This window comes from Colossoma macropomum, unplaced genomic scaffold (genome assembly GCF_904425465.1).
Source record: "Colossoma macropomum unplaced genomic scaffold, Colossoma_macropomum, whole genome shotgun sequence".
Classification (NCBI taxonomy): Eukaryota; Metazoa; Chordata; class Actinopteri; order Characiformes; family Serrasalmidae; genus Colossoma; species Colossoma macropomum.
Genome location: NW_023494809.1, coordinates 7,547,967 through 7,566,447, shown reverse-complemented (window position 1 = coordinate 7,566,447; position 18,481 = coordinate 7,547,967). Strand labels below are relative to the sequence as shown.

The 18,481-nt window shown below is 39.2% G+C and overlaps 1 protein-coding gene across 5 annotated transcripts in view; it reads right to left on the bottom strand.

The window, feature by feature from the left end:
* Positions 1 to 7,684: 7,684 nt before the first annotated feature.
* Positions 7,685 to 18,481, bottom strand: part of LOC118798597 (NACHT, LRR and PYD domains-containing protein 3-like) — a 32,731-nt gene continuing 21,934 nt past the window's right edge. For all 5 annotated transcript variants that reach the window (XM_036558002.1, XM_036558001.1, XM_036557999.1 and 2 more), the window contains 8 exons: positions 16,887 to 17,147; positions 16,013 to 16,186; positions 15,335 to 15,595; positions 14,889 to 15,062; positions 14,521 to 14,691; positions 12,925 to 13,098; positions 11,469 to 11,515; positions 7,685 to 8,605 (listed from right to left, as the gene is read on the bottom strand). In XM_036558002.1, coding sequence (XP_036413895.1) covers positions 8,070 to 8,605; positions 11,469 to 11,515; positions 12,925 to 13,098; positions 14,521 to 14,691; positions 14,889 to 15,062; positions 15,335 to 15,595; positions 16,013 to 16,186; positions 16,887 to 17,147 — 1,798 coding nt within the window. In that variant the 3' untranslated portion in view covers positions 7,685 to 8,069. The remainder of the gene's footprint in view (positions 8,606 to 11,468; positions 11,516 to 12,924; positions 13,099 to 14,520; positions 14,692 to 14,888; positions 15,063 to 15,334; positions 15,596 to 16,012; positions 16,187 to 16,886; positions 17,148 to 18,481) is intronic.

Sequence of the window (18,481 nt, the reverse complement as noted above, 5' to 3'; positions counted from 1 at the left end):
TGATGCACAGTTCTGGTAATGCTGCTTCCAGAGTCAGTTTGGAAGTCTCTAGTAAGCAAATGCGGACTTGGCAGCCTCACTGTGAATTTACGTGATCTACTGCTTCATGGCTGAGCTGTTGTTGCTTCTAGATGCTTCCAATGAGTTTGGCTGAAACACCTAAACTCATATTTTTTTCTTGCTTTAACATTGCTGTGAGAATTTGTGTGTGAAGACCAGTGGGTGGTATTCCTCAAGAAAGCGTACTTGCTGTTATGTACTGGCTAAAATGTTACAGGTAAAAGTTAAAAGTTTGTGAATCATTTCACTTTAGATTACAGACTCTCTCCACCTACTCATTGTACACACCTCCCTACACCACACAGTGTGGTCTACTTTATTTGTAACAAATGTGTATAAATAGTCATTTATAGTAAGCAATCTAATCATTAGATATTTCAATAATCAATAGAATTACCTGTTAAAGCTTAGCTTGGCAGTTGAATGGCAGAATGTGAGGAAAATGCTATTACTGAGGTAAAACTTAAAAAATAAGTATTTTTGAAAAATATGTTGGTCATCCTCTAGTCCTTCATCAGTAGTCACAGGACGTTGCCCTCAGGACGCTGTTGGCTGGATATTTTTGATTGGTGGACTATGCTCAGTCCAGCAGTGATACTGAGGTGTTTAAAAACTCCAGCAGCACTGCTGTATCTGATCCACTCAGGCCAGCGCAACACACACTAACACACCACCACCACGTCAGTGTTACTGCAGTGCTGAGAATGATCCACCACCCAAATAGTACCGGCTCTGTGAGGGTCCATGGGGGTCCTGACCACTGAAGAACAGGGTAAAAAGGGCTAACAAAGTATGCAGAGAAACAGATGGACTACAGTCTGTAACTGTAGAACTACAAAGTGCACCTATATAGTAAGTGGAGCTGATAAAAGGGACAATGAGTGTAGAAACAAGGAGGTGGTCATAATGTTATACCTGATCGGTGTAAGTATCCATGGCACACTCCTCCTCCTGAGTTAAATGGTAAACTCTAGACTTAGGTAGAGTAGCATTCTCAATGAGGTCTATAGCGCAGTCATATGGACTGTGAGGGGGCAACTTGGTGCCATTTCCCTTTCCCTTTCTATAGAAGTAGATTTGACAGGGATAGAAGCATAAGTGATGCAATTTTGGTGACAGTATTCTGACCAGGAAAGCAGTGAATGATTAGACCAGAAAATGCAGTGATTGTGTTGTTTTAACCAGGAAATACCTAATATAACAGAGAACTCAGATGAGTCACTTATGAACACTAAGAAAGAAATCAGCTCACTATGTAGGGCACTGGCACTCAATCTAATGACTTTGGTTCTGTTAGTGATAGATCCAGCTCCTACTGGTCCTCCATCCAGTGTGGCTACACATAAGGAGGTCTTCACGGGCATCACAGGAATCTGCAGTTGATCCACGAGTCAAGCATGAATGAAGTTTTCTTCAGCTCTGGAGTCAATCAGAACTGAAACAACAGAAAAAATATCCTGGCTAATGTCTAGAGTTTACCCTTTAACTCAGGACCAGGGGTCAGCACCTGAGGTCTATGTGGACAGACCCGACAGTCATGTAAAATGTTACCAGCAGCGCCACAATACAAGCATCATCCTCCATTCAAGCTGCAAAGCCTCTCATCAGGTGATAGGCACAATGACAATCACACTGCAAAGGCTTGTCTGGTTTTTTGGTTTCACTAGGCACTGAAACTGGTAGTTCAACTCTTCTTTTAACATTTTGGTATCTACAGTCATGTATACTGGTCAAGACAAATAGATACACTGAGGAATTGATATAGGTTTAAATTGTCATCTCTACAAGCTAATTCAGTGAGAATTTCAGGATTCAGTCCTTGTTGAAACATTATCAATAAAGCTGGTTTGTTTCATCCATTACCAGCCGCCATGGTGCGGAATTCTAATGAGTATTCACCATTCATCATTGACTTTTCCATCATGAGGGTGATCAAAAACTATGCGAAAATCCTTAAAAAACTGTTTGTATAATTGGTTCTGGGCCATGGGCCAGATAGCGGTTGCCCAATCTAAGGCTCTATCGGTCAGACATGAGACCAAAAAGGAAATTTTAGCCTGATCAGAGCTTAGAGGAGAAAATGGCACACTGGAGTAAAAAACTATGGCACTTTTCAGGATTGCCATCAAAGCTGACCGAAAAAACAGAGCTAGATGCCTCAATAGGCACAGAAACATTAGCAGCATTATCACTCTTAGCAGACAAACCTAAAATTAGAACGTCAACTCTTTCACATTAGTAACCAACTGAACTAGCTGTGTTTGTTGTTCAGTTTGTTGTTGCATCAGAACGTCCAGAGAGTGTGTAATGCCTGCCAAACCTGTTGGTGTTGTCTGAGCAGGTGAGTGGTAAAAGCCTTCTGGAAAGCCTCATGGTCCACCATCTTCATTGATGGCAAGGTGTTCTGTAACAAGTGCTCAATGTAAAAAACAAGACAAGAAGCTTTACTTGTAAAGGGTTTGAAAAGAATCGTAGTTGGTGAATAGGCGTAGGTCAAATCCAAAAAAGACAACAGACAGACAAAGACAAACATAACAAAGGCACCCAGATCCAAAAAGGGCAAAGACAAAAAGACAAAGTCAAAAAACCCAAAAACAAGGTCAAATACACAAGAAGGCATAACAACAATCAGACAAAACACTCAGTAGCTCTACTAGGAAAAGCAATACCTCGCAAAATAACTCGTCTGAAGCCCAGGCTTATAAACTAAACTAAGACTAGCCTAATGACAAACAGAGCCGGTGCAACAGTATTCAGATGACTGTGAACGGTGATTGGTGGATTGCGGAAGTCCTACAATCACGTGATCTCCCAGCAGATTCTGGGAAATGGAGTCCTTGTGTGAGCCAAGCTGGAGGGATGTGTGACAGTATTATTTGGGTGGTGGATCATTCTCAGCACTGCAGTGACACTGATGTGGTGGCATGTTAGTGTGTGTTGCACTGGTATGAGATAATCAGACAGCAGTGAAGTGAAGCAAATTCCCCCAGAATCCAAAAAATAAAGAATTACAAAGCATTTCTCAAGGTTTTGTGAAGCTGGGGAATCATGCAGCTTTCCGATGTGTAGTGGGTGCTATAGACGGCTGTCGTGTTTGAATTAAAGCTCCAGGTGAAACTGATGGTGATGGCAATTGTATCCACAGAGTGTGGCTACAGGTTTTCATGATTAATTGTTTATCCTGAATAAGCGGAATCAGGGGAGCCCCTGCTTCTTTGAAATAAAAATCTGTAAATACACCCACCCTTTGCTGCTAAGACTGGACACCCCTGATGTAACTGGTGAAACAATACCCTAATTTTCTTACTTCATAATCAAAACAATAGACTGAGGCCTTAAAATTCGCTGGCATGCATGATGATGGTGTTCTGAAAACTGTAAAATGGTCTCAGACAGACCTAAATTGCTGACAGAAACTCTTTTTGGCACAGCTCAGTGTGCATGTGGTGCATTGACACTTATTCAGTTACCCTCTGTTTTAGCTTGTAATGATGATGTAAAATAATTGGAGTGGAAGATTTAACGGGAAACATTATCAACAATATAAGCAATATACTTTTATTGACAACCATCCTGCTACCCCACAAAAATGTCCTGGCGCAGTGTCAAAAAGTGAGAGGGACATGTCCCTTCTGCCAGAGCTCAGAACACTCATATAAAAGGAAAGGACAAAATATATATTCTACCTGATATATTCTATTGATTTAATGAACATTATCAATAAATTGATATGTAGTTCCACCCCTAGTGGAAGTCTCTCCTAAAAATGGGCACTTTATTAATATAATCTGACTCAGGACACATTAAGCTTTAGGAAAAGTAACATTATAAAAAAATATATACATTCTTCAGCCACTGGTACAACATTTTGTACTAGGCAAAAACACAATATCAGTCAATTTCAGACATTTAGGCTGGAACATCAGAATTTGAGTAGCAGTATGAGAAAGAAATAGGGACTGAGTTAGACAGGTAAGTACCAGAAACAGCTTGCTACAATGGTACATATTTCTGCTAAACTGCAAAATTTCCAAACTAATATCGAATTCTTCAATGTACAAAACTTTATTTCCCAGCTACACTAGATTCAATATAGCGTCTACACATTGTCTAAAACCCTGTGTTTAGTTATCAAATAATATCTACCATTTGCTTAATATAAAAAGTCTTGCCAGTGATTCAAAGATCTATATTTTTCTTTAAAAACTGGTTTTAGTATAAGCAAGCCAAAATGTCAGAAATCTACTGATTTTGTTTATTCGCCTAAACTTACTGCTTTTTCTTACTGATCCTCTTCCTCTTCTCTGTGACCCAGAAACTATTTTCAGGACACCATCTTACCAACTGTCCGAATACCAGAAGAGAAAAGAGAATCCGCTTAAAATACCCGCCGAAGCAGCTTCCAGCGTAGGATACACCAGTGTATGCTACCAGGGAAGACTTTTACTGTTTATAAAGTGACTTCCCTGCATGCACACCCAGAGAGAACAGACAAATATGGAGCAAACCAATTATACTTTAAACTCCATGTTACGGTTGTGGTAGTATTCCTTGTGTTTTGCACTTTGTACTTTGTCTAAAATAAAATAAAAAAGATTCAGAGTACAAAATCACACTAATGTGAATTGGCTGGCACTGTGTAGCTGTATCAGAGGTGTGCTTTAGTTGTGATAGGCTCAGTTCATCAGTAGTCAACATCAACTTTATTGACGTTGACAGGAATCAGCTATTTCTCCAGTTTCTGCTCATTCTTTCCATTACTCCTGCTCCTTTCCTCTCCCCGATTCCTTTGCATTCTTCCAGGGTAGGAGAGGAGCAGTAGGAAGGGACAGGAGCAGCAGAGCACAGCTCTGGAAAATTTGCCAGAGCAGTAAATTATCCAGGTATCTTTGGCAAACTAGAGAAATCCATGTTGGTCACATACTGCATACTACGCGAGTGGGATGTAGTAGGCTATTTTGAACACAGCCCAAGTGGCCTAAAGGTGAAGGTATGGTTTCTGGACAATTGCTCAAGATCAATCAAATACAGATAATGGGGGAAATTTGAAACATGAAAATTGTCCTGGTGGAGTTTCTCAGTGGGAGGCATTGACCAGTTGGGTTGCTACATACATTATACATACACCATACAAATGTATAGGGACACACCTCCCATTGCCACAGGTGTATGAAATCAAGCACCTAGCCGTGCAGTCTGCCTTTACAAACATTTCTGAAAGAACAGGTCGTTCTAAAGAGCTCACTGAATTCGAGCGTGGTGCTGTAATAGGATGCCACCATTGCAAGTCAATTTGTGAAATTTCTTTCTCCTAGATATTCCATGATCAACTGTGAGTGGTGTTACTGAAAAGTGGAAGCATTTAGGAACCACAGCAACTCAGCCATGAAGTGGCAGACCATGTAAAGACAACGGAGTGTGGTCGCTGATTGCTGAGGAGCATAGAGCACGAAAGTCGCCAACGCTCTGCTGACTCAATAACTGCAGAGTTCCAAACCTCCTCTGGCATCAGCATCAGCACAAAAACTGTGCACTGGGAGTTTCATGGCATGAGTTTCCATGGGCGAGCTGCTGCATACAAGCATTACATACATACATATAATGCTGACAGTTGCACTGTACGCAGGAAAGGCAGTCCTAAGGGGAATCCTTCCAGACTCATTGTTTGAGCACTTTATGACCTTCAGTGTGGCTCTGTGCGTTTTTTTTCCATCCAAAACTTGTTCAAAACTACAGTTCATATGCATATGAACTGCTTGTTTCTGGTTGAACAAGGAAGATTCTTGTATGTAGAAAGCTTTTTGGTGTACAATACACACACTCATTCACATGTCAGCTGATGCCAAAGAATTCTGGAAGTTGCAGTGCTTTCTCTTTTGAAAACTATCTTCAGCAATTAAAAAACTCCTCCCATCCAAATTGTGAAGTGACTGAAGGAAAACAGGAATATAAGATTGTTTCAAGCCAAAAAAGAGCACAGTATTTGTCTTAAGTGTCCAAACAATACATATTTTATCTAGTCATTTGGAACTCTGTACTGTGCAAATAGGGATGCCGCCTATTGAATACCTGAATAGTAGTTTCAATATTCAAATTTAGCCTAAATTATTTCTGCAGACACTCTGCACTATTACATCATTTAAGTGCAGAAGTTCTAGGATTCAGAGAAAGATCAAACATTTTCTCCAAGATTTAATAATAACAGTATATTAATTGCAAACAAATTCATGTTTACATATGTAATTCCTGTTATTAATATTGTTTCTTTTGTGACATAACTCACCTGCACAAATAGGGATTTAAAGGGATTTACAGAGGTAATTTAAATCATTACATTTTAAGGCTCTACACTTGGTCCTGCATATAGTTCTTTAATTTACATGACCTGTATTGCTATTGGCCACGGAACAATACTGGCAAGGTGATGAAAAGGGAGGAAATACCAGACAAACAGCTATGGCCGAAATAGAGGGGGGGGCGGTGTTTTCATTACCCAGCACAAATTCATCCTCCTTGTCCGAGATAAGGAATTCTGAGCCGCCCTCATTGTCATCTTTCTCTGCCTCCTCTTCTTCCACCTCCACGTCAAGCAGAGAAGGGCGATGGGGCATCGACCTGGTCACCCTAGCTTAGAGCTGCAGAAGTAGATGGTTTAACAGGTGTGGCGACCTGCTACATGCTGGGTGTGTTAGTGCCAGCAGATACGAGATGGTCCTCATCCAAAAAGCTGGCTTGGCATGCAAGTCTGCGGCATAGGCTTTGCATAGTGAGATGCGAGCAGTGTTTGCACATGCCAGGGTCGTTCAATGTCCCTAATAGCTTAGCTTGCAAAGCCTACAAGAGCCGTTGTCTGGAAACAAACCGGCAAGTTCATATTACTCGGTTTATGGTGAAGACCCAAATTGAAAATCCCTTCTCCTAGATTACTCAGTACCTGACAATGGAGTTTTTTGCTCTGTCTGTAGACAGTTAGCCTGTGAATCCTGTAGAAAGGATGTGAGAGCAGGAACAGTATTTTAAATCACCAGAATATGTAATCTTTAGAGTCTTTATAACGATGTTCACCAGCCCTGCTCCTGAAGATCGACCTTTTTGAAATAATATTCCCCACTGTGTGGGGAATCTTCAAGGCAGGATTAAACAAATTCCCCATGATTTAATTATTAGAACAGAATATTAATTGCAAACAAACAATGAATTAATCAATTAACCAATGAAATCTGAATTTTATATTGTTTTAAATGCAGATACATTTGAAAACTAACAGCCAAGTGGTAGGATCAAATAGAGGCATAGTAATATTTAGCTACAGTATCCACAAGAAAATAAAGCATAGGGTATTCCAGTAGGGATGGAACCACATATTGATTTATCAATTACCTTTTATATATGCGTTCCGAGCTCTGGCAGTAGAGACATGTCCCTCCCACTTTTTCACTACCTTTTATTTGTATCAACATTATGTGTTATGTATGACCACTAACCCATTGTTTGTTGGCAGGAATTACATATGTACACATGCAGGGCGTTGTAAGGCAAAATGATCCCCAAAGAAAACTTACCTTTCCAGATTTACCACTATTTTACCATTAGTAACATCACAAATAAAAACGCAGAAGACACATTAAGGTTCACCAGTGGTGTTAAATGGTAAATAAAATGACTGCATTTGAGCTGTAAACATCCTGTTCTCTTTTAAAGAACTACATAAATAAAACAAAACATGACACAAAAACACCAATTAACAAAATAATTAACAAAATAAATAAAGGGTGAACATACAGATGGGTGACATATTAAAGGAAAAAGGTGAATAAATGAATGGAGAATCATAACAAGTGCAGATGCATCCAAACACGTATTATATGAGTAAGCTATTAGTATCCTATGGTAGCAGAATTCAGAGGACTGGTTGAGAAGATCTGCATGAACCATGAACTCATCATTAAAAGGACCAGAGTTTGACAGCCATTTACTCCAATGTTTTCCTTAAAATGTGTGTTCATGTGTTACTTTAGCTCACATAATGTGACTGTACCATTATAGCTATGAACCCTGATGCCTGGATACAAGGGCTCAGTGAAGGTGGTGTGAAATGTATATGTGTGGTACGCTCTATCCGGGGAAATGATATAGAAGGAGAGTGTGCCAGCTTGCCAGTCCAGATAGACTCCCATTCTTTTGGAGGGGTTGGGAGAAGGAATGGCAGTGTCTTTGGCATTGTAACTGACATAACACTCATCATCCGAACAAAACAGAATCCAAGATTTGTTATTTGTTCCCAGTTTGCAATCATTCCCACGACCTTTCCTGTTGATCCCTTTGTAAGTCACCCCTATGTAAACAGCATCCCCAGTCCACTCAGCTTCCCAGTAGAAGCGAGCCCTGCACAAGCTTTTTCTACACAAAAGCTGAGCATAGAACTCAAACCGGTCTGGATGGTCGGGGTACGGCTGCTCCCCTTTCGTCATTGTCACCTTTCTGTTCCCAGTCAGAGACAGGGTTCGGTGTGCTGTGTTTGGGTCAAACGTGATTTCACAGGCATCTGTGGAAAGAAAGTTCAAGAAGTATAGCATATTATGGATATGCATATATGGATACAAAGGATAAAGCCAATATGGACTTTACAACAGAAATAGACAGATATTGTGTTTTTTCCACCTGTTCACACTGTTTCTGGAAAAGTGTGGGTTTGTGTTTGGGACTATGAAGTGCATCAATTGCCCATTCTTTGTTACTTAGATACAAACCCAATGCCAAAAAAAGTTAGGACAGTATGTAAAATGCAAAGAAAAAACAGAAAGCAGTCTTTTACAGGTATTTAATTGAAAAAGAAGATATATTTAGTAATATACCTTATCAACTTCACATATTTTTGTAAATATAAGCAAATTCCAAATTTGATGCCTGCAACACATTACAAAAACGTTAGGACAGGGGCAGTGTGTGACAGGGAAGTTTGTGGAATGATCAAAAATACCTGTTTTGGAATTTTCCACAGGTGAAAAGTTCCAAAAAACCTTTTGGAGTGAAAAGTTCCCCAGGTAACAGGTAATGATGGGTACAAAAGGAGCGTTCAAGAAAGGTTCACTCCCCACTCTGTGAAAAACTGCGTTGGCGAATAGTTAAGCAGTTTAGGGACAACATTTCTCAAAGCAAGACTGCAATGAATTTAGGGATTTTACCCTCTACAGTCCATAAAGATATTAAAATATTTGGAGAATCTGGAGAAATCTAAAGGTCAAGGTTAAAAAAACAATATTGAATATCCATGACCTTTTTATAGTTCCCTAATAAGCAGCTCATTGCTACGTCAGAGTAACAAGCTCCGCTCACTCGCTGCACAGCCGGCAATTCGTTCTCCAGCTCCATACACTAAATTCCCAAACTGTCATCACCACTGAGCAGCTTATTTGTTTTTTATTGCGGCAGTTTTTTGGCTCAGTCCGATTTGGTCAGACTCTGAAGATCAGACTCACTTTTGGCGAATGGTATTCGGTTCACGTCTGGCTGATTCCAGGTTGTTTAGGTGTTCTTCTGTCACAGCTGCCGACTGAAAAGCTGCTCAGTGGTGATGACAGTTTCGGAATTTAGTGTCGTCTCATCTTCAGAGTCTGACCAAATCGGTTGTCAGTCAAATGTGATCTTAAAAGTATCCATTTTCTGTTTGTGCTCAAAGTAAGAAGTAAAAACATTCAAATGACTTGAGCGTCTCCTACAGCTGTCAAACTCGATGCTTAGCAACGGCGTCTTAGCGGAGTGATACAGTGTTTGTAGAAAAAAACGTGATGTTATGGCGAAATAACAGCACGGTTAGAACGCTTCTGTGTGTAACCTGTTTTCTGTTTACTTTGATTTTGGCTGTTCGCTTTTGTTGTTTTGGTGCTCTGGTTTTCGACTTTCTGCTTTGGATTTACGATTGTGATTGTTAATAAAGATCTTAATTCAAGCCTCTGCTGCAAGCGTCTGGTTCCATCTGCCACCGTTACAAACAACTGGTGCCCTCAGGTCCCAAATGATTTTTAAACAGTGTTAAAAGAAAATGTGATGTAACACAGCGGTAAACATGCTTCTGTCCCAGCTTTTTGGAACATGTTGCAAGACTTAGTTTAGCATAAGTATATACAATCACTGGTCACTTTATTAGGTGTATCTATCTATACTGTATCTTGTATCTACACTCTTTGACAATTTTATCAGCTCCACTTACCATACAGGAGCACTTAGCAGTTCTACAATTATAGTCCATCTGTTTCTCAGTATACTCAGTACACCAAAGACAAGTGCTATTTGGGTGGTGGATCATTCTCCGCACTGCAGTAACACAGACGTGGTGGTGGTGTGTTAGTGTGTGTTGTGCTGGTACAAGTGGATCAGACACAGCAGTGCTGCTTAAGTTTTAAAACACTGTGTCCACTCATTGTCCACTCTATTAGACACTCCTACCTTGTTAGTTCACATTGTAGATGTAAAGTCAGAGTCAGTAGCTCTTCTGTTGCTGCACAGTTTGTGTAAGTCATTCACAGGACGCTGTTGGCTGGATATTTTTGGTTGGTGGACTATTCTCAGTCCTGTAGTGACACTGAGGTGTTTAAAAACTCTAGCAGCACTGCTGTGTCTGATCCACTGGTACTAGCGCAACACATACTAACACACCATGACCATGTCAATTGCACTTCAGTGCATCACCCAAATTACATCCGCTCTGTGGCAGTCCTGTGGGGTTCCTGACATTTGAACAACAATGTAAAAGGGGGCTAACAAAGTATGCAGAGAAAGAGACAGGCCACAGTCTGTTATTGTAGAACTACAAAATACCTATATGGAAAGTGGAGCTGATAAAATGGACAAAGAGTGTGGAAACAAAGGAGGTGCAGATAATAAAGTGAGTGTATATACAAAAACAAAGTTAAAACATTGAATATCTCGTCTTTGTATTGTTTTCAATTCAATACGAAACGATTTGCAAATCACTGCTGTTTTTATTTATATTTTTCCTACTGTTTAACTTTTTTGGAATTGTATAAGCATTTTGACAGAACAGAAATAGAAATTAAACATGTTAAGAACTGGTGTCCCTTTAGGTAAATTTGCATGGACTTAATGAAAAATAGCTGGACAATCCATCAAATGACTTAGAACAGGACATCAGTTAGTGAACAATAGGCCTCATTTAGCATCAGTAGTGAATCATACATTCCTAATGAGTATAGTGGAAAATCCAATGATTGAGATTCATCAGTGTAACATGTTAAACTATACAGATTAAATTAATCATGTAGTACAGCAAAGACAAAATAATGAACAGGCAAACACAAAGAAATACTAATACATTAATATTTGAGCACCAAAAAGTGCGCTTACATGTTCAAATTAAAATTAAATGTTGAAATAAATATAACACTTACATTTCTTCAGTCCTGGTTTGTTTCTGAACTCACTGCAGTATTCCACACTGTAGGAAGAACAGAACATTAGCCAAAGCTGTAGTGGTTGTTCTGGAACTCAAAGTATCTGCTATTGAGATTATGGCAAACCTATTCTTCCACATTTTAGCTTCTGCAGATCTTAAACACTAGTTCTAAAGTTCTAGAGAGTCTTTGAGAGCTCTTTTTAATTTCAGAAGCCTCTTATATAAGAAACTAGGGGTGGGAATCTCTAAGCACCCCACGATTCGATTCGATTACGATTCAGAGGGCTGCGATGCGATTATAAAACGATTATCGATGCATTTTTTTTTTTCTATATAATATTTCTTTTTTTCTCACTGTGTGAGAACTTGGTACTTTTAAGGCAAAGTATTTGTAATAATCCAAAATGCATTTACTTACAATATATTTTATGAATAAAACAAATGGAAGTGATGTGGCAAGAGAACTCAAAGACTATCATTTACTGCTCTTGTTTGGAGCACATAAAACACTGGCTGCCACTCATCTGTGATCAAATGCGCAGTATCAGTAAATTATCTCTGAGACGGGACGCTGTATCTCGGCTCCAAAGTGCGAAACGTAACGCGAAAGCCCTGGTTCTCAACGTCTCAACGGCAAAGAGAATGATTAAGATGAACATTTGGAGACGAATGGACTTACTCGCATTTATAAGCAGCACAGTTGGTTTCCTAGAATGTTAAACCTACAAAGAGAGACTGTCAAACACTAAAAAGTTGCGAAGATGATGTCAGCTTCTCTTTCGTATTTTCCCATTCCACCTTAAACGGTGCTGCATTTACATTGGGCGCCTCAGGCAGAATTTAAGGTGGAACGGGAACATTCGAATAAAAAGCTGGAGAATGAGAAGCGATTTCAGCCTCGTAAAACAGTCGAACGTTGAGAGACATTTTACAATAAGCTGCGCTGCTTTTGAGTTTTAAGTTTTCTGGCGGAGATGGGAGGAAAGCGGCTATAGCTAAAGCTTAAAGCACAGCAAAGTAAATCTGCATTTTCGTTTATATTTTTTAGCCCATACTAGGACATTAACACATACCGAGACACACTGGACATTTAATACTGTGGCTCCCAAGGTGGTTTGATTTTTGTTGAAAGGACAAAATGGCTCTTCTTAACATTTGGGTTGTCGACTCCTGACCTAATGTTAGCTCTTAACGCAGAGCTCATCCAGTTGTGTTTTTGTTTTGTGCCACCACAGACTGCCCGGGTGCTGCACTTCCACACTTCCAAGTTCTGCCTTTTGCATTTCGTCAACATTATGTTATAAATTAAAATTTAGAAAATCGATTTTTGACATTTGTGAATCGATTCAGAAACGTCCACGTCCGCATCGGGATGCATCTAAGAATCGTTTTTTCCCCCACCTCTATAAGAAACTAAGTGTGTGGAGACACAGAATCTTTATTCTGCTTACTTCAGTTTCTCCAGTTTACAGCATGGATCATCCAGTATGGTGGACAGCTGTCTCAACCCTTGTTCTCCAGGATGATTATAGCTGAGGTCAAGCTCTTTTAGCTCTGAATGATTTGAGCTCAAAGCAGAACCTAGAGCAGAACAACCTTCTTCTGTAACACAACACCCTGAAAGACTGATGAACATTAGACTCCATTCATGTTTAATACATGAACCAGTAACATACTTGATATTTACAAGCACACTATCAAATAGACATTGTAATATATGTAGAATATAAATATAAATAATCTCTCAACTTCTTAAAACTATATATTTTTTGGTAATTTGCTCTTAAGGCTAATGAGCAGGCTTTCTCACAAGACAATCAATGGTATTATTGCTAAATTTATTGTAGGTGATTCATTTGGCATTAATGTACAAGGCAGAGTTTATTAGCTGCAAAATGGCATATTTTGGTCCTATACTGTGCATGTAAACATGTTGTGTTTTACATACCCCTACAGAAAATTCTACACTGATCTATGCTAAGGTGCAGATTTATTAGGTACACATAATAGCACGTAATTCCTTTGACCTTGACCAGAACAATATGAATTTGTCCATGGGAATGCTGCACCACTTGGAAATGATTGCATCTTTGAAATGAGGTGTAAATGGATTTTTGTAGCTAAAATGTGCCAATAAGCACCTGCACAGCCTTGGTAGAACACCTCAAAGACGTTCAACAGGGTTATGATCTGGGGTCTGTGCAGGCCATATGAATAATGACAACTCATCATGTTCCTGGAACTATTCAGCAACAAATGACATGGAAGTGTCCAGCCAAGTGTGGATAAACTGTCACGAGATGAACTTGGTCAGCAGCAGTATTCAGATATGCCCTACTGTTAAGACATTCTGGAAGTCAGTGGCCAGAAAAAAAATCCTCACACCATCACACTGCCAACACGGGCAGGATAACTAAAACCGAACAGTATGGGTCAATGGAGTCATGTTTTGCACCAAATTCTGATCCTTCCATCAACATGATGTAAAAAGGACCTGGCAACTTTTGCCCTCTTCAGTGGTCAATTTCTGATGCTGCTGAACCCACTAAAGACTTATCCTTGTTCTTCACTGACAGCTCTGACAACTAACATAGTCTTCAGTTGTTGTAGCCCATTCGAGACAAGTGCTGTGTTCTTAGATAACATTTCACAATCCATTCAGAGTTCTGCAATTTTATTCCAGAGGCTCACTGATTACTGGTAGGTTTTTGCTTTTCACATCATTCTTATTAAACTCTTGAATTTGTTGGACACAGCAACCCTAGGATGACAGCGAAGATACCTGAAGTGTCACGTTCACTAAAGTTACTCATTTTGCCTATTCCATATGACTTTGTGTGAAGGTCTGGGTTATACCGACTAAACTTCCAAGTGCAGAAATTAGAAAAAGGTTAGCGATAAGTAGGCTCATAAAAAAGCAGCTTAAAATTTGTTTATAGTATACAAAAGCTGCTTTCAGATAACTATATTTTAAATTAATCCAACAAAATCACGGGAGGCAGAAAATGCTTCACTTCTAATCCCTGAGGCTACACATCTTTACTTACCTCAGTTTCTGCAGTGTGCACTGTGGATCCTGAAGACCAGCACAAAGCTGCTTCACACCTGAATCCTGCAGGTCATTGTCTCTCAGCTCAAGTTCTCTCAAGCAAGAGAGGGAACTCAACACTGAGGCTAGATTTGAACAGCATCTGTCTGTGATATTACACCAGCACAGTCTGCAATAGAGAACACATAAATTATATAAAGGTTACTCTTTGTACACATATTTTCATCCATACTCCACATCCCATTTTCATCTGGGTTCATTTGGAATAACAGTTGTACACCAAAAAGTGGTATTTAATTTTATTAACTAAACTCAAACTGTCTGGTGGCATTGACACACGAGAAATCTCATATAATACAATATCACCTCAGTTTCTCTAGTTTGCAGTTTGGGCTCTGCAGTCCAGAACATAGCAGTTTCACTCCTGAATCTCCCATGTAGTTGTTGCTGACATCCAGCTCTCTCAGGTGTGGATTTGCTGACTCTAGAACTGAGGTGAGAGTTTCACATGTCCCCTCCAGAATGCCAACATCAGCAAGTCTACAGATGACAAATAACATCCTTGTCACTACATCAATAGTGCCATGTTACATCATCCATACTGGTGTTAATAGTACATTTTCTTACTTTAAATGATCTCATCACCTTACACATACATGTCTGTTCTGAAATATGTAAATTGTCACAAATCATGCATACTTGCTCAGAGCATTGTTATCAGTCAGATGCAAAAACATTAATCAACATCAATCCAAAATAATCCTATATCTACAATAGAATCTCCTCTATGTAATTTAAATATCAGTAAAAACCTTATACTCTTCAGTTTACAGTCTGGGTTCATCAGTCCAGCACAGAGAACTTTTACTCCAGAATGGCCAAGGTTATTGTAGCTGAGATCAAGTTTCTCCAGTTTGCAGTTTGGATGTGTTAGTCCATCACAGAGCCACTTCATTCCTGAGTCTCCCAGTTTATTGTAGCTAAGATCCAGATCTCTCATGCATGAGTTGCTTGACTGCAGAACAGCTGTCAAAGCTTCACAAGATTCATGTGTAAGGTCACATTTGTCCAACCTGTAGAGTGACAAATATCATTTTGTTGGTTTACCTTAATATGGTTCAGTTTCCAATGTATTTTTTTTTACTATCACTGTAATGCTGACCGATTTACTTTTAACATTAGAAAGGCCTTTGCAGAAGGCTCAAACAAATGATATAAAACAATACTGACCCTGCGAAGCAGAGGTGGCCAACCCTAATCCTGGTGATCTACTGCCTAATCTAAACTGTTCCAGCTAAAGAAGGCCTTCAGGACCCTCCTGGGCACTAGATCACCAAGTTTTGACATGCCTGCTGTAGAGGCACTGTTTATGTACTATATCTGTTTTTCTTCAGCATTTGATGTCCTAAACATACTTTACTTGGGTAAGCTCTGCTAAATGACAATGAACTAAATTACTAATAAATAGACACACACTACATTAAGCTTACCCAAGTTTCTCTAGTTTACAGTGTAAACTTTTCAGTCCAGCAGAAAGCAGCTTCACTCCAGAGTCTTTCATGCTGTTGCAGCCAAGGTCCAGCTGTTCCAGATGTGAATTTACAGACTCAAAAACTGAGGCCATCAATTCACAAGATTGTTCTGAGAAGCTGGTGCCAGCTAAACTGCAAACAGGAAAAATTTACATCAAGTTTACAAAATAATAGTAATACAAATTACATATTCAATCATTTGATATGCATTGTGTTCATATAATGGTGTGCATGGCAGGGTTGCGAGGAGAAAGCCGCTGCTCTCCAAAAAGAACATTGCTGCCCGTCTACAGTTTGCTAAAGATTACATGAACAAGCCAGAAGGCTATTGGAACAATGTTTTGTAGATGCATAGACCAAAACAGATCTTTTTTGGTTTAAATGAGAAGTGTTACGTTTAGAAAAAGGAAAACACTGTATCCAGAATACAAACCTTATCCCATCTGTGAAACATGGTGGCGGTAGTATCATGGTTTGAGCTAAAATTCCACCAAGCCAATATGCAGGACTAATCAACAGCTACTAGAAATGTTTAGTTGCAGTTATTACTGAACAAGGGGGTCACACCAGATACAGAAAGCAAAGGTTCACATACTTGTAATATTGGATCATTTATCCTCAGTAAATAAATGACCACATTTAATTTTTTTTTTTCTCATTTGTTTCATTTGGTTCTCTTTATCTACTATAAGGACTTGTGTGAAAATCTGATGAAGTTTAAGGTCAGATTTATTAAATTCTAAAGGGTTTACAAACTTTCAAGCATCACAGTATTTAAAAATACATGGGAATCCCTTTTAATCTGAATTTTAATTTAAACTTAGATACATACCCAAGTGTCTGCAGCTTACAGTGTGGACTCATCAGACATTCACAAAGCAGCTTTACTCCTATGTCTTCTAGATCATTGTGACTGAGATTCAGTTTCTCTAATTTACAATGCGGATCTGAGAGCCCAGCACAGAGAAACTTGACTCCTAAATCTCCCAGACTGTTGGAGCTGAGGTCCAGTTCGGTCAGATGTGAGTTAGATGATTGGAGAACTGAAGTTAGAGTTTCACAAGATTCATTTGTGAGATTGACACCAGCAAGACTGTGGAAGGTTAAAACAAAACATATCACAGAGACTGCACATTTGCAGAACAATTCATGCTACATTTAGCATAAAACACAGTAAAACTGGCGTTTAGTAAGTACATAAAGTAAGTTAAACTGCAATAAAACAGAAAGCAGTGATTATAAAATTATGTTAGGCTTGGGTTAATTATATGATTTACTTTAGGAACATTTTTTTTTTTGCAAATATTGTAGTATCCCAGCAAAACAGAAGACACAGAAAATATCAATACAGTTTAGCATGTGAACATTTGGCTGCTTCTGCTTAGCAAAGGATTCTTAAAGCAGTATCATCATCATAGTTTTTCTTTTTCTATCTCAATAACCATATCATCATTTAATCCATTTTTTGTACATAACATAGCTAGAGAATTCAATTTAATATATTTTTCATGAGTTTCAGCAATAGCCTGTTTGCTTTTTCTGCTAGTAAACCTGACATAATGCCTTATCTTTGTGGTAGATTTTATTTTGTGAATTCCCATATTATTTAATTCCATTATTATCGGTGTAACAAAGCTATTTGTAACGAAGTCCATTCTGTGTAACTCATGTTACCCAACAGTATGTGGTTCACTGTTTTTGCTAATCAAACTGACAAAACATTGTCGTGGCAGAGCACGCACATTAATATGCTGGCGGTGCATGTCAGGATGAGCGTTCACATCTGCAGCCAGATCCTTCTTGAAAACATAGCGCATTAAGTGAATGCACTTTTATTGAACACAGCAGCAGCAGAGGACCATCGCCCAGCGCCAGCTGACACGGCCAGGAAGCAGGCAGGTTACTTCTAGCCATACACTCTGTGTAAATAGTAGGCAGTAAACCCACAAACTATCCCACAACCCGACACAGAATAACACAAACAACACATCATCCACAATAGCATCTACAACAACAACTTACAGATTAAGGTCTCTCCTTAATGGAAGCATGGCGCTTTCCTTGAGCCTGCACATGTAAGCACACCTCCCGCATGTCCATGGTCACGCAAGTCTTTCCTTTCAACGACTTTTAATAATCATATGGGGACTGAACACTCCAATTGATTCAGTTTTGAAAGTAGAATACTTTTACTGTTCTTCTATTATGCAAGACTACACAACCATTCATTGCTGTATATTGTGCTTTATAATTGCACTTCAAAATAACTCTAGACATTTTTAGTGGGAGACAGGTCTGGACTACAGGAAGGCTTATTTAGCACCAGCACTCTCTGATTATACAGCAATGCTGTTGTAACACGTGCAGAATGTAGTGTGGTGTTGTCATGTTGAAGTAAGCATGGAAGTCCCTGAAAAAGACTATGTT